The 24,721-nt window shown below is 40.7% G+C and overlaps 1 protein-coding gene and 1 non-coding gene across 3 annotated transcripts; one reads left to right on the forward strand and one right to left on the reverse strand.

The window, feature by feature from the left end:
- The first annotated feature begins 1,989 nt into the window (after positions 1-1,989).
- On the forward strand, positions 1,990-20,700 carry LOC148008610 (uncharacterized). 2 transcript variants are annotated; one of them, XM_087674165.1, is made up of 9 exons: positions 1,990-2,241; positions 2,661-2,934; positions 18,901-19,017; positions 19,179-19,298; positions 19,391-19,530; positions 19,619-19,737; positions 19,833-20,001; positions 20,093-20,209; positions 20,292-20,700. In XM_087674165.1, the coding sequence occupies exons 1-9, from the start codon at positions 2,155-2,157 to the stop codon at positions 20,415-20,417; spliced, it is 1,269 nt and encodes a 422-aa protein (XP_087530291.1). In that variant the 5' UTR covers positions 1,990-2,154; the 3' UTR covers positions 20,418-20,700. The 2 variants fall into 2 exon arrangements, with proteins under 2 accessions (XP_087530291.1, XP_087530290.1); XM_087674164.1 differs by having other exon boundaries at positions 1,990-2,221; positions 18,877-19,017.
- Positions 20,701-24,156: 3,456 nt separating this feature from the next.
- TRNAL-UAG (transfer RNA leucine (anticodon UAG)) lies at positions 24,157-24,236 on the reverse strand. The gene has a single exon. It is a non-coding gene; the product is annotated as a tRNA-Leu (tRNA).
- Between the last annotated feature and the right edge of the window lie 485 nt (positions 24,237-24,721).

Raw genomic sequence — 24,721 nt, forward strand, 5'->3', positions numbered from 1 at the left:
TATAAAAATGGTTGAGATCCGTAGAGTGCTATTTCAAGAGGATGGGCCAACATATGAGCAAATCATACAATCTATTCCACATGGTAAAGGGCTTGGATAGTCTATGGCATGAGTGCCACAAGATGGTGGAAAACCTTATGTTTTATAGGATATATAAATGGGATCGCTAGCAACTTCTATAAAGTCAATTTTACAAAGCTTTACAAGGGTTTCTAGACCACCAAATAGATACACTCCATCTTTGTTGGACTATGTCATGGCCACGAATTGTGAAGAGTCTTCTTGTTATGCAAATGCTATGACAAGGGATGATAGCCACAAGTGGAAGAGGGATATGAAATTAGAGATGGATTCTTTGGAAAAGAATGCTCCTTGGGAGCTAGATCCTTTGCTTAAGATTAACATGCATTACCATGCAAGTGGGTTTACAAGTTGAAGATATCTCCATCTAATGCATTGTCTAAGTACAAGGCAAGATTGGTGGCCAAATGATTTAAGCAAGAGAAGGGGATTGACTTTGATGAGATATTCGCAACAATAGTCAAGATGACCACCCTTTGTGCAGTTATTGCTTTGATTGCTAGGAAGGATATGGAGCTGGTTCAGATGGATGTAAAACTGCTTTCTTGGATAGGGATTTGCATGATGATATTTATATGTAATAACTTGAGAGGTTTATTTATATGCAACAGCTTGAGAGGTTTATTATGGAAGGCAAGGTGCAATTGGTATATAAGCTGCATAAGAGCTTATAGGTTTAAAATAGGCTCCCAGGGAATGGTATCATAAGTTTGATGCCTTATGTAGTCTCAAGGGTATACTAAAAGTGAGATTGATTACTCCCTATACACGAGGAAGGCTAAGGATGGTAGCCTTATAATCTTGATTCTATATGTGAATGACATGCTGATTGCTAAAAAGTCTATCATGGATGTGGATGCTTTAAAGAAAAGGTTACATAAAACCTTTGACATGAAGGACTTGGGCAATGTTGGTCACATTCTTGGTATGCACACTACAAGATTGAGACAAAAATATACTTTATTTGTCCCAAAAGAAGTAAATTGGCATAGTATTGAAGAGTCTCAACATGGAGAGGAGGAATTCTTTTAGTGTTTCATTGTCTCCATATTTGAAATTTAGTCTAGAGGGTAACCTCAAGTCAGACGAGCAGAAGGCTAAAATGGCCAAGATTCTATATGCATCTGCAATTGGTAGCTTGATGTACACCATGGTTGCTATATGTTCAAACATTACCTATGCAATGGGAGTAGTTAGTATGTATATGGCAAACCACAGAAAGAAGCACTAGGAGGTAGTAAAGAGTATCATGAGATACTTAAAAGACACTAGGTCTACATGCTTATGCTTTGGAAGGAAGGATGCATCTATTCTTGGATATGTAGATGTTAATTTTGTAGAGAGTGTAGACTCTAGGAGATCGATTATAGGTTTTGTCTTCACCTTCATAAGTGGTGCAGTCTCTTGGATCTCTCGATTGTAGCAATGTATAACTTTATCTGCCACCACTGAGGCATAGTATGTTGTAGCCCACTGAGGCCTACAAGGAAGCTATATGGCTTACTCATTTAGTGGGAGACTTGGATATTGCAAGAGAGGTACCTACATTGCATTGTGATGGTTAGAGTGCCATTTAGTTGGTATGAAACCGTATCTTTTATACCAAGACAAAGCACACTGAGATGAAGTATCACTTCATTAGGGAGGTCCTTGAGGATAAGCAGATTGAGCTTGTCAAGATCCATACAAATGATAACCATGCACATCTTCTCAGTAAGACTTTACCTTCTAAGCGTTTGCACATTGTAGAGTACTAATGGGCATTGGATACTATCTTTGCTTTCTTCTTATGTTCCCATAATGGCACATTGGCCTTTTAGTGGGAGGCTGTGGGGTTAAAGGCCTTGTATATATGCACACTCTACATTTATATATAAGTGGAAATAACAATTGTAGACGACCTCAGAGTTAGCTCCATGATCGCATTTGGTGCACATCGACCTTTTCAATTGTGAACTCCTTTCAATTGTGAATTGAGCGACTAAGCTAACGCGCATCGCAGTGGTTTGTGAACTCCTTTCAATTGTGAATTGAGCGAGCGAGCGAGCGAGCAAGCATGGCTCCAAAGCGAAAATGCACCGTCCCTCAACGCCTGACATCTACAAGGCAGTCGTCTTTCGTAGACTGCCCTGCTTGCGAGGTTCTCTATTCGAACCCTTCGTGAGTTCTCTGAGAGAGAGAGAGAGAGAGAGAGAGAGAGAGAGAGTGTGTGTGTGTGTGTGTGTGTGTGTAGAGAGAGAGAGAGAGAGAGAGAGAGAGAGAGAGAGAGATATAAAAACGCGTGCTTGTATGTTTAAGAGCACAGAGTCTTTGGATGGCTAGAGTTATTGCAGCAGTCCGTATATGCTACCTCCAATGGTCTCAAATGGACGTCGTTTACATTGGGTTTTGTATTGTGTTGTTTGTTTGGTTTTTTCTTTCCAAAACTCTTTGCTTTGGGGACTATATCAATTTCTACATGGAGTGAGTTAATGAACAGTGCTTTCACAAAGTGAAAAGAAGTGTGCGGGTGTTCCCCCTTGCTTTCTATTTCTTTGGACTAAAACCGGCTGTTTGTGTTTTTGCTTTCAAAAATTCAGAGGAAGGTGATCCGCTGTCTGTTGAACAATCATCTTGATTGGGACTGCTCATCCCTTCAGAAGAATCAGCAGGAAATATTTGATTTCGAAGACATTGGTAATGACAGGAGGCAAGCACAAAGAGATGTCAAGTCAAAAGTGTTCAGCAGTGGCCACACAACTTCAGGCAAAGAAGTAGAAGACACGGACAGTAAGTTGTGTCACAATCGGGAGGAATTTTTTCCCTGCTTGGATGCTGAAGCTATCACATTTTGCCCGAAGAACAAGGCTGTAGGTAAAGCTTCTGTCTTGCCCTCAAAATGTTTTGTTGCGTTTCCTTTTATGTCCAAGTCTTTTCTTATCAATGTTACAGATTTAGAAAACTATTTGACTGAGGTTTTTGGTGTTCGATTGAGCTGAGGTCCAGTAGTCTAGTTCTGCCCATAATTTCTGTCACACCCATTCAATTTACAACTTCAGGTTTCTTCTCATGCAAGTACATCTTGCAAATGTTTGATCGACACCTTTGCATCAGTGATTGCATGTCCTATTGAGTTGCATGGACTCCAAATCTGGCATGCAAATGTTTGATCAACACCTTTGCATCAGTGATTGCATGTCGTATTGAGTTTCACGGACTCCAAATCTGGCTGCCAATGATATAGTTATCCACACAAATGCAATCAGTTATTTGTAGAAAATTGCAATATGGCTCTATTATTAGTATATTGTTTCCACCTTTGGGTTCTCTATCCTTCAATGAGTTGTCTATTAAGGACACTAGTGTCTTACAGTTGGTATCAAAAACAGCTCAGCGACTGGGCTAAGAGTGAATACTAGAGATTGACAAAGTGAAGGTGAAGTGGCTTATACAAAATTGGAACTTTTTATAAGGGCCTTCATGCTGGTGTATAAAATCTTGGACCAATGGTTGCACCAAGCACCAAATAGCCACACCCAAGCATATACTTTCTTGTGCATTGGGTCAAAAGGCTTGTGGCTCTTGCCTTCAATTATGTATCTTACTTAAACACGGGAGTATTCCAAACTTCTTCATTCTCACAATATAAGGGACTTTTCAACATGGAAGCTTCATATAGAGCTTGTGTTGCAAGTGCAACTGATAAGCATGGAGATATTAGTAGTTCTCAAAGAATTCACTATTTTATCTTAGTCTTTTACAAAGCCAAATGAATTCTTTGTGATTGGCACTTTTATAGTGTTGGGGATAAGCCACTTTTTGGGCTTCAAAGAAGTTTTACTGGGGAGGGCGAGTGAGAGAGACCGTGAATATGGACCAAGACCAAAGCATGACTTCAATCTCTACCCAACAAAGGATGGTCTAGCCTCCTTAGCATAAAGGCAAGCAGCCCACCTCCTCTTTATATTTGGACACACAAGGATGGACGGAAGCTCAATGCCACAAGGGAAAAGCAAAGGATCCCTATTCTCAGTACTTATTGATCCTTCATTGCCATCCTAAAACCCTTCTCATACTTATTCCCACCCACTGGAATAAATCCTCTCATGCACCTATTGCTCTAGTTTCCACCTTCACCAAGGATCCGCCATCCCCCTAACAACAACCACAACATCAGTAGGTGAGCGAGTCTTTGCTACATGTCAACGATCCTCCAGCTTAGTTGCCTTTTAATGATGCCCATAGAGTCATCACTCCATGGGATTGCAAGTATCTAGGTTTTATTGTTTGTACGGATGTGCTCTCTTTCTCGTAGGCCGAGTACTAGCATCTCAATCCCTTTGCAGTATTAGGCGAGTTCTTTGAAGATAATATGGTTATTGGAGACATTGGTAGAAAAAGGTCTAGATCCATGAAACCAAAGCTCATTTGAATGCTTAAATACTCTCAGTGTGCTCTTTGCACTCATCTTTTATTAGTTAAATATGTTTTGTTTTTACCAGAGAGTAGGTTGAGCTAGATACTATTTGTCTAGAGTTTGTGCTGTCTAGTGATAATTTTATAGATATTTTAACCAAGGTGGCAACTTGCTAGTTCTATAGTATCTTCTATCATGGATTGGCTTGAGTACATGTTCCTTTGCTTCTTTAGATTGATTGGGAGAGGGAGCTTGTCTGTTATTTCTCCTTTCAATTTGAGAGGGAGCAGTTTTATTCTCTTGATAGTGAAAATGATGATGCTTACGTTTTTAAAAAAAATTCTTAGATATTTATTTACTTTGTGTTGTACATTATAGACATTTGTAACTTCATCTATACTGTCATGATGATATGATTGTAAAAGGGTGCTTGGGTAAGCGAACAATTTCTCTGTGAGAGTACTGTCCAAGTGGCACCGTTGTATCGGATTTTGCATGAGCATGATAATTTACTTGTGCATTATCCCATGCATTGGCATTTTGTTCATGTAAATATGTAACTGTGTGTATTTATCCCTTTTCGGTTACCCTTTGGAGTGGTTGACTCCGGATCCACCATACTCGTGGCATTGCATATGGTAGTCTCCAAGGCGGTTTTTTCCTATGCTTGTATGCGGCTTTGCTTACCTTGCTTGCTCCTTCATCATACTGCTTGTCTCTCCAGATATTTTCTATATGATTGGTATGCACACACCCTTTGGAATCCCTAAGTACTTATTCTAGTAGTGTGTGGGATTGCTTTGTTTGTTTTGTCAAGGTAGTATCCATCCTTGTTTCCCCTACTTGGGAGCATAGTGACCCGACAGGACGAATACTGATTTGAAACTCACTTAATGCTAAATCTTGTGAACAACTTAACACAAAGCTCTAAAAAAAAATCCATTGTTGATTCCATCCGCCTTTACATGACTTGGTAGGCCCTTGGGCAACCGATGAGTACCTTTGGTTCGATGCCTTGGCCTCTCTGGGGTGATAACTTGGGCTTTCTTGGTAAGATAGTCATTGTCTCTGTAGTCTTGGTAGGTCATTGGGTAGCCGACGTGTATCCTTTGCTTCATGCCTTAGCTGCTTTGGGATGGGACGTCTTGGGATAAAAAGATACTTATTGAAAGGACTTAGCTAGTCTATTTCTCGTGGCTCAGTTTTTGGGCATGAGAGGGGGTGCTGAGTTAAAATTACATTTTTCAACTTAAACAGTCCCAAAACACGCTTAATTAATGAATACATCTTTTTATTTTAAAAAGAAACGAGATCTTAGAGAGTTACTGTGTCCGAGGTGCAAAATCCTAATTTGGGTGCCCCAAACTTTCTATAAATAAGCATGAAGCCCACCACTCTCCTCTAATCTCATTTTTGTAGGTTTTAGGAGCCGTATTTCCGTTGGCCATACTTTGTTCATGAAGGACATTGCGGTTAGAGTCTTCCATCGTAGTTTGCAATCATCTGGCTCCTAATTCCAGTCTCTGTACTTGTCACCTCTCTCCTCCAGCTGTCGCCATCAATATCTACATTGTTGCCCAGCATAATCAGCTTGCGTTTACTTGTTTGCATAGTTACCAATTTTCTCTCTTCTCAGGTATTTGCATTTTTGGCTTTTCTTTCTCTTGCACTACTTGTTTACATCAGACCCAGCCTCTTTGACTGCGATTGTCGGTGCTCGATATAGGGAGGTTGTGTTGCTGCATTTCGGGATCCGTTTTGGAGTACGGCACACTCTAGCTCATAACCTCTACCTTGATCCTAGAGACATAAGAGTTCGAGGTTCGATATTCACTGCATAGTGTGGTTGCTGTATGAGCATTGATATTCAGTAGTCATTCATTTCATTATTTATTGTGTTCACTGTCTTTGAGTTACCCTAACCCTAACCATGTTTTATATTTATTAGTTTGTGCTTTGTCGTACGATTGGTTTTGTGTTTTGTGCGTTTAAAGCATTTCTTTACACTCAGTTCACTTGATTTTTGAATGCTTCGAAGAAGGACAACAAAGGCAAGAGCAAGAAGTTATCTTCTATACCTTCGAGACAACAAGGTGCATCGAAAGTAGTGCCAAAGCCTTCATTTGAAGCACCCAAGGAGGCCAATGAAACAAAATAGTTGGTACTTACGGGGCAAGGAATGCAAATGTAAGGCACATCATGGAAGTGCTAATCCAATGGATTATGAACAACTGGGTATGCATGCTATAATGGAGTAGCTATGATACTTTGATGGTTTTACGATTTTTCATGCTATGGTTGGAATGCAACAGCCAACGATGGTGTGTAAGGCCCAATATATTCGAGTATGGTTGAAAATGTGCAAAACCCTATGCATGGCAGCATTGGCTTGATGCCTAGGGCACAAAGTAGCATGTTTGGTAATGTTTTTGCATGCCCAAATGTTTATGGGGCTTGAGGAACGAGTGCTTGTCATGGAAATGCTCTGTTTGGTGTTGGTCTTGTTGTAAATTCAACAAATGCACCCTTTTTGCAGCAATCGGTATATAATGACTTGACACCCAAAGGGTAGCAAATGACTATGATGAGGGTGGAAAAACAATGAAGTTTGCCTTGACCAAACAACCAAGACAAATTGCTTCTTCTGAAGCTTTAGTGGCTGAAATATATTCAGTCTTAGTGGTAGAGAGTGCTACTATTTTTTGCAATCTAGAGCACCAAGAAACCGCCCCACCAGTCAAGGTAAAGATGTACCTACTAGTAGACTTGTGAGTATCCAAGTCATTTGCCATGTCTGCATCACAATACTTCTGCAGATCTAACGTATCCTTGCCATAGCAAATACATTTTCTTTGTGCGCCCTTAAGGTACCGTAAGATACATTTCACTGCTTCCCAATGCACTTTGCTAGGATTTGACATGAACCTACTTACTACTCCCATTGCATAAGCAATGTCAGGTGTAGTGGCAACCATAGCATACATGAGTGAACCACAAGCTGAAGCATAAGGAACACCCTTCATAGTATTGGCTGCTTTATCATCTTTTGGGCAATTTGCTTTGCTAAGCTTAAGATAAGGTGGAAAAGGTACACCAAGAGGCTTAGCATCAGCCATAGAAAAACGATCAAGTACTTTGCTGATGTACTTTTCTTGTGAGAGAAATAAGAGCTGTTGCTCTCTATCTCGTGTTACATGCATGCCCAAAATATGTTCAGTTGCATCTAAATCCTTCATGGAAAAGACTGAATTCAGTTGTGTTTTCAATGCATTAATTTGGCTTTTATGCTTGCATATCATCCACATAAAGCACAAGTATAATAAGGCTTCCATCATCAGCCTTCTTAATATATAAGCAGTGATTTGCACTACTCCTTTTTAATCCATGTGAGAGCATGAAGGCATCAAACTTTTTATACCATTGTCTAGGAGCTTGTTTCAAACCATACAAGCTTCTCTTAAGTTTACATACCAAATGCTCCTTTCCATGTATAACAAAGCCTTCGAGCTGTTTCATGTACAACTCTTTTTTCAGATCACCATGTAGAAATGCAGTTCTAACATCCATCTAATCAAGTTCAAGATCCATAGATGCTACAATGGCAAATAACACTTGAAGAGTGGTCATTTTGACAATAGGAGAAAACACTTCTTGAAAATCAATGTCCTCCTTTTGTGTATATCTCTTAGCCACAAGTCTGGCTTTGTATTTGGGTTTGCCATCTACACATTTGTTAGGAATGGCTTTCCTATCCTTGGGCAATGTAACCAAATCCCAAGTATCATTATGATACAATGATTTTATTTCTTCTTGCATAGCTAGCTCATGTTCAGTATCCCGTTGCTGCCCATTTTCATCTGGCTCAATAATGATACGCTGATTGTCATAATCAGCATCAAAAGGAGCTGAATTTTCAGTGGCTGATGGCTGCTCAATCATGCTGAAATTTAACTTTCTTTTTGTATGAGTGATTAGATGTGATATTTTTTAGCAGCTTTGACTCATTAAATACCACATCCTGGTTGCGTAGCACCTTTTTCATGCTTGGAATCCAAACTCTATAGTCCATTTCACCTTCATCTCCATAACCCATGAAGATGTCTCTATGAGATTTCATGTCAAGTTTGGTTCTGCTATCAACAGGTACATGTACATAGCATTCGCAGCCAAAGACTCTTAAATGGTCATATGAAGTAGGTTTGCTAGACCAAATCTCTTCAGGGATACCACTTTCAAGTGCACGGTATGGAGATTGGTTGCAAATATACACCGCGGTTTTAAGTGTCTCTCCCCAAGACAATTGCTAGAGATTAGCTGTGGACAATATGCACTGAATCTTCTCACATAACGTGTGATTTATTCACTCAGCCACATCATTAGATGATGGATTGTAAGGAGGTGTAAGCTCTCATTTAATCCCATTTACATCGCAAAACTTATTAAATTTTTTAGATACATACTCTTCTCCATTATCAGTTCTTATGTATTTTAACTTTAAGCCCTTTTGAGTATTAACCAATGCATAAAATCTTTTAAAAGCATCCAATGCCTCACTTTTCTGCTTAAGCAAGTAGACCCATAGCTTCCTAGAATGGTCATCAGAATGGACTAAATCCAAGATATATGCCTTCCTAGAGACTCCATGAGAGTATGGACTCTTTACATGTTTACTAAGAATATCTCAAAAGTCAAGCTTTGAGTTTTTCAAGCTCTTTGTTGTCTAGCTGCCCAATAGAAAGCAAGCTCTTCTTGATGCCAAGTACATACCTAACATCATGAAGAATCAATTCTTGACCATTTTCTAGAGCCAAGTGTATGGTGCCTATTCCTTCAATATCACATGCATGATTATTGCCAAGGTAGACTTTTTCAAGATTACCTTCTGCATAAGTAGAAAAGCACTTTAGAGATGGAGTTACATGAAAAGAAGCATCGCTGTCAACAATCCACGATTATGACAAACCATCATGAGCTGACAACAAAGCATCTATCACATTTGTTTTAGTGATATACATATCCTCCATTGTCATAGCAAGCAGATCTGAAAATGCAACCAGTAAATCAGCATCTCTATCCTCTTCTATTTCCTTAATAACAACAGTAGATACCACATTTACTTTTTCTGTCTCTTTAAGGGTAGAGCTGCCATCCTTGTCATTCTTTTTGCCTTTTGCATTAGCCTGCTTCTTGCGTTCTTGTTCCTTTTTAAAGTACCTGCAATCGGGCTTTTTATGCCCTTTGCGACCACATTGATAACAAGTTACATCTTGCTGTTTTTCCTTGCTTTTGCTGTGATTTTTGTTTTTATTTGTAGCATTATATATTTTTTCAGTTCTTCCTCTTACATTGTTGGTCCCACTGTTTTTCCCACTTGCCTTGAGTCTAATCTCTTCATTGAGAATAGAACCACACACACCATCAAATGTCAAGTTGGGATTATTACTCAAATGACACAACCAATGTTTCCCATGTATCGGGCAAGGTCATGAGCAAGAAGATAGCCCCTAATTTAGGATTAAAAGCTCGCAAACCTGCATCTTGTAATTGACTCAAAATACTAGTGAAAGCATCCAAATACTTTGAGGCAAGCTTAGACTCATCAAGCTTCAAGTTGACCAACTTCCGCATGAGATGTACTTGGTTAACGGGAGTTGTATTTTCATAAATAGCCTTGAGTTTCTCCCAAACTACATAGGCAGTATCAAGTCCCTTTATATCAACTAGGATATCATTTGTGACAACCATTTTAATGTAAGTAATGGCCTTTTTATTCATTTTAGCCCAATCCTCATCTAACAAAGCAACATGCTTATGTTTCGCTAAAGCATCATCACAATCCTTTAGAAAGAGTATACCTTGTATACGATCTTTCGAAAGATCAAAACCATTGTCATTGAATTTACAAATCTCAAAGAGATTCCTTGTGTCAAATGTAGATGCACTGCCAGCCATCTTTAGCAATACACAACTGAAATAAAGGGCTGAATCCTTTCAGCCAATAGCAAGGTTGTTGAATTGTAATAGCAAGTACACACTCTTGTACTTCCAAGGTGTCCAAGAAGCAGACGTTTAGCTGCAATTTCAATCTCAAGTACTGATTACAGCATATACATGAATGAAAACTGATACATTTGCATTAAAGATAGCTCCCACTTGAGTAATACATCACCAAAATTCCCAAATGCAATGACTCAAATGATGTATTTACCATTGTTTCACTGCATAGTGAGTATTCAACAATACATGTACCAAGAGAAGGTGCCCTTTTTCAACATTTGAAGCATCCAACTCAAAAGACTCCCACTCAGCAGTGAATTTGCTGCAATTTCACTATCCAGTCTCAAAACGACTCAAAATACATCCCCAATGTGAAAAGCCCCAAAATTTCTGCAGTGAATCTGCTCCGATTGCATCAATACATCTTCCCGAGCATCAAGTACAGGCTAATGCTACAGAAATTTCACAATTTTTGTAAAAGCCCCAAATTTTGGGGTTCAAGAGAGTATAGTTTCCAAGAAATTGGCTCAAACAAGCAAAAAATTCACTTGTATATGAAAATCCGAGAAAAGCCCCAAATTCAATTGTATATGAAAATCCGAGAAAAGCCCCAAATTTATGGATTTCCAAGAATGTCTGCAATTTATGGATCAGGAGTCATTGACACATGTGTTTGGCAACAAATCCGAGAAAAGCCCCAAATTTTAAGGAGTAAATTTGCATAGATTTGTGCTCTGTGCTTGCTCGCGTGAATACTCGAAAGAGGAAAATAAATTAGACTGAAAATTTCTGATTAAAAAAAAAAAATTGGGGCCGTTGACTTGCCTATCGTTCGTGTGGCCATGTGACTTGTCGACTCATGTAGCTCGATACCTTGTCGCCTGTTACGCATGTGCGTTTGACGCACGCCTCCTCCAGTCGCCCAACATGCAGCAGTCGCCCGTCGTGCAATAGTCGCCAGTCGCGCAGCAGTCGCTCGTCGCGCAGCAGTCGCCCATCGCGACTATACCCGACCTTGTCGCTGGTCTTGTGCTTGTAACAAGGCTGTCGACTGCTTAGCTATGATTATTGCATGCTTCCAATGATGACAACTACACTGTCTGCTGTGACTACCGGTCACGATAGCCTGCTTATGTGAGCCATTGGCTCTGATACTAGTTTGTAGAGTTGAAGTAGAAGCAGATAGAGAGAGAGAGTAGAGAGTAGGCGCATTAAATGAGGTGCTCAATGATCCAGAACTGAATAGTGTTGAACAATGAGATAGAGTGAGAGTGAGTCGATGGATAGGTGTGTACCAGTTTGTTACACAAAGAATGAAAGAAAGTATTTATACTTAGGGTACGATACACTTACACCCGCTAGGGTGAGTTTATGTGTGTGAAGTAGCATATACACGGAAGAGTGTAAAGGGCCTTTACACTCAACAATCATTCCTCTGAAAGGTGGTGAGATTATTGCGATGTTTCTCACGATGATCAAGAAGAGCAGATCACCAAGTCTGTTTGTATGGCAAGCCTCTCCTTCCTCCTTCCTCCTCCCTTCTTCCTTCTCCCTCCATCTTTCCCAAAAGACCCGTCACCCTAGTTCTAAGGTGCCTCCTATGGTACCCTCAATGCATTATGCAGGTGCTCGTACTTCCTTCTTTGCCCAAAGAGGACCGCTCGGATGGTTCTAAATATTTGTTGTGGTTGTGTAAGGTGGAGTGCATTCTTGACACCTTTGACATTTGGGCGTTTGTTTCCCATCCTGTACCCCATCTTGTGGAGGATCCCAAAGTGGGATCAACGATGGACTGTGTTGTCTTATGGGATCGAGCTTTTCTTTTCATGAGCGTAATAACTTTTGTTCTAGTGTGTGTTCGTAGATTGAAGACTGTCGCAGAGGTGTGGAAGAAGCTAGCGTCTCTCTACCATTAGAAGATGTTTATCCACTGCATATCCCTTGAGAAGAAGCTTCGGATGCTCAGTGTCGATGATTCTTCTTCCATGAAGGACCGCGTTAATAAATTGGAGGACATGAGGGATGAGCTTGCATCTCTCGGACGGACTATTTCCTTTGAGGACATGGCCATGATTCTTTTGACTCAATTGCCATCTCTAAAGTTCAATGTATTCTATACCATTCTTTTGACTTCGAGGACTTGCAATACTCTTCTTTTTAAGAACCTTGCCCCGCTAGTCTTGGAGCATGACGAGTGGCTTAGAGATATAGGTGCCAGTGGACCCGGCTCTACGAAGACTTTTATAGTAGGTTCGAGGGGAGGGAAGAAGAATGGGGAGCAGGAGGCCAAGTAACAAGAGGACAAGAAGGATGATTCAAAGGATTCCAAGAAGCAACCTAAGTGCTCGCATTGTGGTAATGACACTCATCCAGAGGAGAAGTATTGGTAGAAGTATCCCTATTCGAAGCCCAAGGAGGGGTCCGAGGATTCGAAGGCTATATCAGCTATGATTAAGTCTTTCTTTGTACACTTGTTGGAGGTGGATGATACAACTCTTGTTTCTTTTTCCGAGGAGAAGCCTTGGCTCGTTGATAGTGAGGACTCTTTCCACATGACTTATTGCCAAGATTGGCTTCATGAGATCTAGAGGGGGATCCATCACCGTTGGTGACAACTCTTTCGTCCCGATGCAAGGAGTGGGGACCATTGCCCTATTGCTAGATTGACATACTTCTTTGGCCAAAGTCCTTTATGCACTAGATTTGGGCTTTAACCTCTTGTTTGTTTACGGTCTTACATAGCTAGTTACATGGATCATTTTCACCCAGGATGCAGTCATTGTGGAGGACACATCTACCGGAATCGCTCTTTGGACAAGTACACAGGAGGGTGGACTTTACGCACTCATAGCCCTTGTTGCACGGTCTTCACACGAGCTTGGACTAGTTTGGCATGTTTGTTATGGGCATTTAAACCTTGATGCTATTAGATGGGCTTCTCGAAAGAAGATGATGGAGGGATTCTTGGATTTTCCTCTTGTTTACACTCTATGCTGCAGTTGCTTGTGGGGTAGGTAGCATAGACAGTCTCATCCATAGGTTGCTACTCGAAGGGCTTTGACACTGCTCGAGTTAGCTCACACCGACCTTTGTGGACCTATGGGCATAATCTTTTGTGGGAAGGCCAAGTATCTCATGCTGACTGTTGACAACTTTAGCTGTTATATGTGGCCCTATTTCTCAGAGTGCAAGAGCATGGTGTACTTCCCCTTTTGCGAGTGGAAGATGTTTGTAGAGACACAAATCTCTTTCAAAGTTTTCGCTGTGTACGAGTAGACCATGGTGGCAAGTTTTATTCTAACATGTTTTTTTACTTTTGCAAGGATCATGGCATTTAGGTGGAGTACTCCCATCTGAACACACCATCTGAGAATGGTGTGGTGGAGCATGCTAATCGGATCATGCTCGAAATGGCCCGATCAATGTGGCACCATAGGAGTCTCCCCCATTCCCTCCGGGGTGAGGTAGTGGCTACCGTGGTACGTATCTGCAACAAGTCCCCTACTTCAGCTCGTGTCTGCTAGTTAGTGTTGCTTGTTAATGGTCCCCCCTTGCTCCAGGATGTTGCAATTTTTCCAAGATGGACACCACAACATTTTTCACTTTGTTTATTGTTGGCGACTGCATTTATTGCAGGCCGGTCAACTTGGCAGAGTATTCTCTTTTGCAGCATTCTCAGATTGATGTGGTGCCCTCACTGACGGCTTGGGTTGTGTGCAGGGATTGATCAGTCCATGCTGTTGTATTCAGCATTTATCTTTAGTCAATGTAGATTTCCTTTTTCCTTCTCGTGCTGTCTCTCTCTTTCTTTCTCTCTGTGTTCATGTTCCTCTTCTATTGCGCACTCTCATAGAAAGCTATTATAGCTGATAAAAGTGGTGAGTTTACCTTGAAGTAAGTGGCTTGATTTTGCACAAATCAAGAGTTTGCTAATACCAACACTCCATCCAAAAAGAACAAGACAATGATGGAGATGGTGAGGACCATGCTGGAGCATTGCTAGGTGCTCCATTCTTTATGAACAAAGGCTGTAGTGACGACTATTCATATCTTTAAGACATTATTGATGTCGGCAACTTCAGGTATGACACCTGTCAAGGCATATGTTCATATGTCCACATTCCAAAGAAAGAGTGAGGGGATATGGATTTGAAGGCCTCATGATATTTGTTCGTGGGCTACAACACCTAGTCAGTGGGTTATTGGTTGTATGATCCAAAGACTCAAGACATCTACACTAGCGAGAAAGTGTGCTTTGTGGAGTTTTTGGCCTTAGAAAGAGGTAAGGAGCACCCCATTCTTGGAGATCCAAAAAGGTGGTCGTCACCATTAGTTCATTGTGAGCTGTCAGAGAGTGAGGTATTAGTGGTGTACATTTCATGTGTGTTAGCCTTTAGGCTCTCTTTATTAGGCTTTGTATTATTGTGTGGTTTGTATGATACGTTTCTTGTGTTCTCTCTTTCACTTTTCATTTTTCTTCATCTTCAGCAATTGTGATTCTTGGACTTTCGTTGCTTGTTCTCACATGGTATTAGATGACCAATATTACTGGTTTTTGGTTCTTTGTGCTGTAGTTATTCACTCTTTCAGGTCTCACATTGCTACATTGTGCTGTTCTTGGTCCTGTTGCATACTAGGCGACTTGTTTCTATATTGGGCAACTTGTTTTGCTGCTGATTTGAGCTGCTGAAGTTTGCTTTTTTAGTCCAAAGCTCGAAATCCTTATGTTTGGTCTCTGACCTACTTTCAGAGCTGGGTGACCTGTTTTCCTTGCCCCAAAGTTGGCTGCAACCTGCATTTTGACTGTTGCTGGTGTTGTGGGGGACTGGTCCTGCTGTCACCAGGGCTGATCCACCTCTTGCCATGCTGTTGCACCTTGCCAGGATCTTGCATTTGGTGGCTGACTGCTCCAGACCGTGGTGAACTTTTTTGCATTTTGATTATATGCACACCAGAAACAGACTATAAATGTCAGAAGTTTAGGCGTCCCTCACTGACTCAGTGATAGGGCTTATAACTAGGAGATGACATACATCATGCATTGCTAACAGATACATGAAGGATAACATTGTGATCAGCACAGACAACATCATGACGCTTGGACAGCATCGTGTTGTTGGTTTTGATCAGCATTTGTCTGCCTGCCATTTTCACTCTTTTCCTTTGATATCAATTTACCGCTGGATCAGATCAAGACTATGTGCTATCTTCCCTCTCTTCTTTTGGCAATGATTTTAGTTGAATAGAGATGATTGTTAGATGTTAGTCAGTCTATGTGTGTTGTGTTTTATTGGGTTGTGCATTTCTGTTCCAGAGGATCAATGGGCGCTAGTTATTTTATGCATTTCTTGGCTGGCTGACCTGTATTTTGAGGCCTCCAGATGCTGGTCTACTTGATCTTGTTCTTTGCCTATTGATAGGTCAGGCTCCCTCCTCCTTTGTATCATTGTGAGCATACTTTGTTATTTTTTGGAGGTCCTATTGGAGAGAGGGAGCCAGTGCGAGTGCCCACTCAGCTGGTGATTCACTGTTGTATTCGATTGTCTCATGTCTTGGTATATGGATTCCCTTTCTTGAGCATTCTCCTAAGGTCTCTTTTTGTAGTGTTCTTTTTTCCTTTGCAGTTTCACACAATTACATTGCTGCATCCACTTTATCAAATGTCCTCCTCCTCCTCCGACTTCGATTCAAATCCTCCGGCCAAGGCAAATGTGAAGGCCTAAAAGAGGTCATCTTCTATCGAGAAGGGAGAGGGTATGGTTGCCCTTCATATTGTTTTCAGTGTCATCCCTCATGACTCTCCAATGCAAGAGGGAGTGTGTGAGAGGATGGTGAGGTGGGGCCGGTGAGCCTCATCCATATTGGTATATAGGTGCATAGGATCTAGAGAGGCATATTCCTTGATGAATCGATTGAAGCTTGTTGGCAGGTTTTGGATCCTGGAGCTAGATTTGACATCCAGGTTCATGATGAGCTTGTTCCTTGATAGAGAGTGGGATTGGCTCCTAGTTCAAGCTCATATGAGGGGATACTTGGTGGCCAAAGGTAGGGAATCCATGGTTTTGTATGCTCAGAGGCATTGTTGAGAGGATGGTCATGTATGCTATTGGAGATGCATTGTTTGACAGACATGGAGAGCTGCCATGACTCCTTTCTATATTGAGGATCTCGTATGATCGACATTGACATTAGATTCTCTCTTGGAGGCACCTTGGTGGTGGCTTGATCACCCATTGCTTGGGTAGCCATTGTTCATTTTGATGTTTATTGTTGTATGTCCTTTGATGAGTCATTATCATTGTATTGTAGTAGATCATCCATGATCTGAGAGAGGGTGCTAGTAGATTAGTTAGTCCATGTGTGAGTCAGGTTGTGTTTTGAGGATCAATGGGTGCCAGTTATTTTATGGGCAACTGTTTATTTTATGCATTTCTTGGCTGGTCAACCTCTACTTTGAGTCCTCTAGATGCTGGCGACCTGATCTTGACCTGATCTTGCTCTCTGCCTATTTATAGGCTGCGATCCCTCCTCTCCTATATCATTCTCAGCATACTCTATTACTTGCAGGTCATGTTGGACAAAGGGAGCTGGTGCCAGTGCCCACTCAGCTGGCGACTCATTGTTGTATTCGACTATCTCATGTCTTGGTATATGGATTCCATTTCCGGAGCATTCTTCTGAGTTCTCTCTTTATTGTGTTCTTATTTTCTTTGTAGTCTTTTTTTCTCTCTCTTGTGTTGTGCAGTCGATTACAACAGTTTCCCATGCTTCCATCGCTACGCCCACTTCTGAGTCTTGACACTCATTGGGGTTGCATGTTGGAATAAATGATTGTGCGTGTGGGTGGACTTAAGTTCTTGAAGAGAATGGAAGAATTTGTTGTTGTGCATGTCCTTCAGAGTTGGAATTGGGACATGCATGCAACAATCTTGGGCGATCATCACTGATCGTGTTGTGTGCTGAATCTTGAAGCGCGTTGATGCTTTAAGAGAGTGATCAGATCTTCTTTGTTGCATAAAAGGCCATTGAGGACACAGTTGGCAAGGTCAAGGGGACAAAGCTGGACTGATTTGCATGGCCATGCGTTGAGGATTCGGGGACAAGACAAGGACTTTTACTGTTGTGTACTAGGGTTTATAGGGTGACTTGTTGGATGCACTAGTTGTGATTGCTAGAAATGGAATAAGGCACTTAGGCATTGGCTGTAACTATGATCTGAAAAGACTCCTCTGTTCCTCATTTTGATGACATGGTTTTTGCATTTTCCCCTTCCTACAATGTGTATGGTCTGTACATTTGGGGTCCCTTATCCCAATCTCCTGTGACTATGTTCAGAGAAGGCTTCCTACTCCATTGGCTTTTCCATTTTCCTTCTCCTCCAACCTTTTCTGTTCCTCCAGGTCCTTCATAACTGTTCCCTGTGATAATGATCCGAGAGGTCTCCTTCCTCCCTTGTCTTGATGGTGTGCTTTTCTATTTTCCCCTTTCTCCAACGTTGCTATTTCCTTTTCTGCTCCACTAGATCTAGCCCTAAGTGATGTGCTTACATGAGTATAATCAGAGGTAAGAAGCTTTGGGGTAACTTTATTGATTGATGAAAGGAGGTGTGATGTGCTTACATGAATGTAATTAGAGGCAAGAAAAGTCCTCTTTAGATTAGCTTTATTGATCGATATCATGGTACAAGTTTCCTTGATAGATTTACTTTTAGACTCTGATGGAAACAGGAGCATTCACATGCTATTCAGCCTCTCTCTCTCTCTCTCTCTCTCGATGTGGCTTTTCTATCTTCCCCTTCCTCCAATGCTATTTCCTTTTCTGCTCTGTCAGGTCTAGCCCAAAGTGATGTGCTTACATGAGCCTAATCAGAAGTGTGAGAGGTATTCTTTTACAGTAACTTTATTGATTGATGAAAAGAGGGGTAATGTGCTTACATGAGTGTAATCTGAGGCGAGAAAAGTACTCTTTAGAGTAGCTTTACTGTTTCATGTAATAGTACAGGTATCCTGCTTTTGGGCTCTGGAAACAGGAGCAGTGCATTCACATGCTAGTCAGTCTCTGTGTCTCACAATGTACTATGCTCACATGCTGTACTCAAGAGAATATTTAAATAAACAATGGATACTCTACTATACAGTAATATGGGGATTGAGCAGCTTGGATTTTTACATAATTGAGGTAGATGCCTTGACTTGTATGTTCAGTTTACAAAAAACCTGATTGATTTCTATGAATGTCACTTGGGGTACCTAAGCATAGTACAAACTCTAAATACTTAAACCAGCTTTGAGTGTTAAGTGAGGTGCAGTTTTACAGCCGGAGAAATATTGTCTAGACTAAATTTTGGGCTTTTGATATCCAGCAACTAATTATTGAAGCTTAAACACGGGAGCTGTTTACAGTGAATTTTTCTATTTACTTACCAGAGGATGTCGAAGCATGTACTGAGAATGCTGGTGAGAGAGATACAAGAGAATCAAAAGCAGAGGTTGGGTCTTTAGGTTGTGGAGCAGCACGAGCCAAAGTTACCGACTTTGCTGAAGGTGTATCAAGACAACCTTGTTCCTAATATATAAATTGCTTTTCAAACAAAAAAACTGAGGAGTTTGTGTGCTAGTTTTTTAATACTATGCACACAAGGGGTTTTGGAAGTAGCTCAAGCACTAGCGCTGATTAAGATTCTTTTTTTAAAAATTTTCATCAGGTCAGTCACAGGAGATAGTCGATAACAATTTTGGAGTGAAGGAAACTGTGAATGCAGGAAAAGCAGTTCAGTCATATTGCTCTTATAAATCTATTGTAGAAGCTGCTGACATTGATCAAGGTGAAATTAGCTCACTCTGCTGAGGTGCTCCATCATACAGATTGTTATGATCTGACGATTGATGATTTAATGATATCTCATGCACTTGTTAGGAAGATGTCATTCAAGTTCTGAGGCAAGCGTTTCTGGCTCCAAATTTGTGAACAGCGCATGGAGCTTCATCAGACCATCTCCACCCTTAAAAGCTCCAAAAGGACATCTTCTTATAGAGGATTTCATCTCGCCGGAGGTGGTGTGTGCCTGCTTTTAGTTGTCATGCAATAGTGATCAGAGAATTATGAAATGGAGGCTAATTCCTGTCATTGCTTGCAATTAAGCAGGAGGAACATCATCTAATTTCTCTGCTGGACATGGATCTAAAAAATCCATGGAAGGTTACAACATTTAATGGTTTGCAGATGGGCAAAGCATATGGTGTGGTAATGGACTTGAGAAGAAGGTAGAATGGCAGGTGCATTTGATGTTTTTAACCACTGTCTCATGAAAACAATATGATTCAGTAGTCTTGACTGTGTGGATGCCTGAGGACACCAGGATGTCTTGTCCAGCGATTTTTGAGATGCCAAAAGCTGTCCAGCCTATTTTGGAAAGAATGAGAGCCAGAGTTCCTGTTCTGAAAGATTTTTGGCCGAATGAGATGAATTCAATCGACTATTACAGGGATAGAGGGCACTGGCTTAAGCCTCATGTTGATGATCGTCAGGTTAGCACCTTTGTATGATGAGAATCTTTTTAAATTCTGATTAGCATGTTTTATCAGGTCTCATATAGATACTAAAGAAGGCACATTCTAGCTGTCAGGAACTGTGCTGGTGAATTTGAGCTTGTCTGGTGAATGCAAAATGACTTATGAAAGGGAGAGGGGCCCTCGAGAATTTTACAAGGTTCTGCTGAGACCAAGGTCTATTCAGGTGATGCATCCTCGGGATTGTTGTTTAGGCATAGTTGGAACTGAGTAAGTGTTGAGTGTCTATTGTTGTTTTGTATGGACAGGTATTGACAGGTGAGTGTCGTTACAATTTTACACACAGCATAAAGAATGAAGATCTGATATCTCCTCACCGGATCAGCATGACCTTTCGGGAGTCGGTTCTGCCTTTGGCTCAATCAAGAACCTGAAGTGATTGGGTACCATTCTGGAATTGGAGTAAATTGTTTATCACTACCGTGATGTTCATTGGGTGAGTTATTTTTCTGCACGATTCCCAGGAATCAGTTACTTTCTCAACAAGCTAAGGTGTTTTCCACTGAGTGGAAGATCAATTGTGATGTAGCAAGCCAACACACGCTGAAAGTCTCATTTGTAATCTCAAGCGTAAGACCATGCCAGACACTTAATAGTCCTGCTTCATGTTTTATACACCGACTTTAGAAACAGGAGAAGAATAATATCAAGTCTATCTGCGAGTTCTTTGAGTTGGTCTATTAGTGAAAAGTTGTGGGTGTGTGTTGATAAAGTGGTAAATTTTTAGGAGTGTATGTCTGGATTGTTTGGTCATTGTCTTGGTCGGAAATTGACTTGGCAGTTGCATGATATGAAGGCCTACCAACGAGTTGAGAGCATCATCCTAACCTTCGATGCATTAGAACTGGTAGAGTACCTTTTTTTAATCTTTTTTGTTCCATTGGGCTCACATACTTGAATGGCACGGGGGGGTGACTCCCCTAGTAGCCATGAAACAACATAGGCATCTCCTATGGACACCAAGGATAATCCACGAGGCAAGTGAGTGGTAGAGATTGATCACAACTGGAATTCTTCTCAGGCCTTCCACCAAGGAGGGTTCACGGAGTGTTCAAGAAGCAAGAGCCCCAACCTCACGAATGATCCATGTGAACATAGGTGCCCCTGCCCATGATGTGCCTTTCGGGGCTTGAACTTACAACCTCTAGGTTATGAAGCATGAGCTTTACCACTAGGCCATCACTTTGGGGACATAGAGCACGTTTCTTGCTACTAGCTCCATAAGTTTACGAGGTCTACAACTAGGACTATGTATTTGCATAGATTTATGAATTTTACAAGGATCCACTCGTACCTTGGAAAGAGTCTTGGACTTGGATTTTGCAGATGAGAGTAATCTATGTTCTGACTTTTCAAGTGGCAATGGAGAGATTGTTTAGTGGTTATGCTTGTTATGGCCTAGGAAGCCTTCCATCTGCTGGAGGTTTTCTCTTTTGATAAGACTTTTAAAGTGTCGATGAAGATCCAGCCTGCATTTGAGATGACACAAGCCATAGAAGCATAATGTAACCATAATCACACATTGCTACAAAAGTATTGCTATATTTATGTTCTATATTATCAAATCTAAGTAGCTATGTGTGACATACGAGTTTCCATCAATAATAAGCTGCAAGTTCTATTGTCATTTCCTTTGTAGTTGGTTGAGGGAAGGTGGTTTGGAAATTTTTGATGTAGAGATATGTGGTCAATGTTTGCATCTATGCTATGAGCATAGTGACTTAGCATCTCTTGCACAAAGGTAAATCAACATGGCACATGCTGGAATTTTGAGCATCCATTTGGGGTGTAGACACAAAATTTTCAATAGGAAGAGGGAGTTTTGAGCATGCATTTGGGGGGTAGCCTAATGTGGATGCACAATTTTCAATAGGAATAGGGTTGGCTACACTGTACGCTTCTTGTTTGCCATATTATACATATATTGTTGTGTTAGATTGCTTACTTTTGATGCCATGCTAGCTCTAGCCTTGAGAAAATAATCAATGTAGGTATACTTCATGATGAGGAGTTTTTGAAATATTGTGTTGAATTTATATTCCATGCATGTTACTAATAATCATTGCCTTCAATCATTGTGTAAAGGATGGCTAGTGAAAGATGTGTCGCACATATAATTGTTATCAAGGTTTGTGTACTTGTGATAGTGAATGCTATAATCAACAATTTTAAGTCTTTTCTTTTTGTTTTGTATACATGCAACATATGCGCTTGTAAAAATTGATAGATAAAAAGGAATTGATTTGAGCATGTGCTAAAGTTGTGAGAAGTGCAATATATTCTGCACTCTTAGTTGTTCAATGGGAATGATCACTAGAGGGATGAAAAGATGCTTTCTTATTTTGGGCTGGAACCTCCGTTTCATTGCCTTAGGTAATGTCTTGTTTAGAAATGCCAAAATTAAAACATGGTTGGAAAGGAAGCTCAATTCCTCTAAAGAATGTAAAAACAGGTGCATAACTTCTTCTTGGTTGTGTTCAAATTTCAAGCTTTTGGACCAAACCCTTGAGTCTTCAATTGATTTTGGGATTGTTTGCGTATTTTGTGCACAACTACTTTTTTCACAAAGCAAGGCCTTAAATGTTACCATAATTGGAAAGTGACTCTCTCTTGGATATCGTGGATCGAGATGCTTTGTTTTGGTTCATAATCTTTACATGTTGAAGGTGTCATGAAATGCGTGTTTTGGACAAACAAGAATTTGAATTGCAAGAATGATGTATGCCAACAATAAAAAAACTAGAATCAAAGTAAATGTTGGGTAGTTGTAGGCCTCAATCATGACAACATAGGTAAAAATCAAAGTTTGTGATTAAAATTCTTCCTTGTAGTCACAAATAAAACATATCCTTGCACACCAATAAAAATTTAAGTGATGCTTGATGCCTCAAAAGAGAATAAAAATAAAAACTTGTATGCAATTGGTAGTTGAATGCACTAGATGAACCCTTAATAAAGTGGAAAACAACCCCAACATCTTGATGCATCCATTACTCAAATTAATTTGAATCCATGATTTTGTACCTTTAAATCCATTTGGAATACTAAATATATTTAAGCAGTCTAATGTGAATATAAAGTGTTCGTTACCAAATGAACATCCTTGGGCCATTCACGTTCATTTGATAGCCATTCTTGAATATAAAGCTACCATGCCCACTCAAAAATGAGAAGAGATCACAACCCATTGTGCATTGACAGTTATATGCGGCTTAATGATTAGGCATCCTATAACTTAATAGTGCGAGTTTCACAGTTAGGGAAGCTTGATATTGTACGTTTCGAAAAGTAAAGCTTCATTGTGAGTGCATAGCTTTTTCATTTTTTACTAGGCGCTTCGCGCCTAGACTCGCCCCAACGCTTCGCGTCGGGGCGGGTGCGATTTTTGCCGCGGGGGGGTTGTTGGACACGTGGCACTCGCCCCCGCGCTCTTTTTTTTTTGTGGGGGAGGTGGGGGGCTGCCACGTGGCACCCACCCCCCACCTCTCCTTAACTAATAGTATAGATACTTGTGTTCACATCATCGATGGAATATTTTTGGCACTCAACCAAATGTGTGTTTCATATCTTGAACTTTAGTGTTTTTTTGGGCATCTTGAATTGGACCAAGTGTTTTGTACACATCTTGCCTTTCATAAGTTCTCTTTCTAATCTAGGAATGACTTTTAGTGAATATTTGAAAAGTGGCCTCTAGCCAATACTCCAAAATTTTTTAAAAGCATTCGCATGACAATCATTTTGTCTTAGAATGCTTGGGAAAACCCATACACAAGCTAAAATTCCTATAGCAAGAGTCAAAATGACTCACTCCTTGTGCATTGTGAGATAATTTATGGTGCTTGTATGCCTATCGTTTGTGGGAGACCCTCACCCGTTTAGGGCATTGAAGATTTCTATGATGCTTGTTGGACATGTATGAAGTGTTATTGAAAAAGATGGGCAAATAGCGAGGAGTTAAATGGCTTCGGTATTCCAAGGAGTTATATGGATTTGATGTTGGAAAACCACTAATAATTATGTTGTGGTGGAGTTAAAACTCTCCTTTCGCTATATAGGGTTGTGTCATTGTGTGCATAGATGAGCATCAGATTGCAAAAGCTTACTCTAAATGCCTGACAGCTGTGGGATTTGAACCCACGCCCTTCCGGACTGGAGCCTAAATCCAGCGCCTTAGACCACTCGGCCAAACTGTCAAGATATAATATTAATTTGTCACATACAACATTACTTATCCATATAACTTTAAGCTGATCCCGCACAAATATCATTCAGCATTTCCACTATTTCCCTTAGACGATGGGCTTTCCGAGTAATTCACCCATTTCTAAGGATGACGCCACTCTGACGGCACTCCAACTGCTCGTGCTATATTGGATTGTTAAAAATAAGCTTGGTTCTTGCTTGTTGGCAGAGTTTATTTCTGACAAGGCCAGCGATGTGCTTTTTAAAGATGGGCAAGGTTGAAACATCATGTATTTTGGCTAGCAACGTAAATGCAATTAGGTTTAGAACTACAAAAATGTGGATGGATGATGGTGGTGGGTGGGTAGACAAGGGAACTCGAATCCAAATCCTTGGCTGTGGAGTGATGTGAGACACACTTGAAATTCCAGGTTTATCCAACATGAGCATAGGTTATTTAGCACACCCGCTATTTTAGTTTGTGAGGGGAACTAAT

This window comes from Lygodium microphyllum, unplaced genomic scaffold, assembly GCF_053477565.2.
Source record: "Lygodium microphyllum isolate KBCC unplaced genomic scaffold, Lygodium_microphyllum_v1.1.10 scaffold_117, whole genome shotgun sequence".
Classification (NCBI taxonomy): Eukaryota; Viridiplantae; Streptophyta; class Polypodiopsida; order Schizaeales; family Lygodiaceae; genus Lygodium; species Lygodium microphyllum.

Bases quoted from the DNA above. Each gene is read 5' to 3' on its own strand.
- LOC148008610 (XM_087674164.1), top strand. From the start codon at position 2,138: ATGGCTCCAAAGCGAAAATGCACCGTCCCTCAACGCCTGACATCTACA. The intron at 19,299-19,390 runs GTGAAATTAGCT...TGCACTTGTTAG, and splicing joins AGCTGCTGACATTGATCAAG to GAAGATGTCATTCAAGTTCT. The intron at 19,531-19,618 runs GTGTGTGCCTGC...GCAATTAAGCAG, and splicing joins ATTTCATCTCGCCGGAGGTG to GAGGAACATCATCTAATTTC.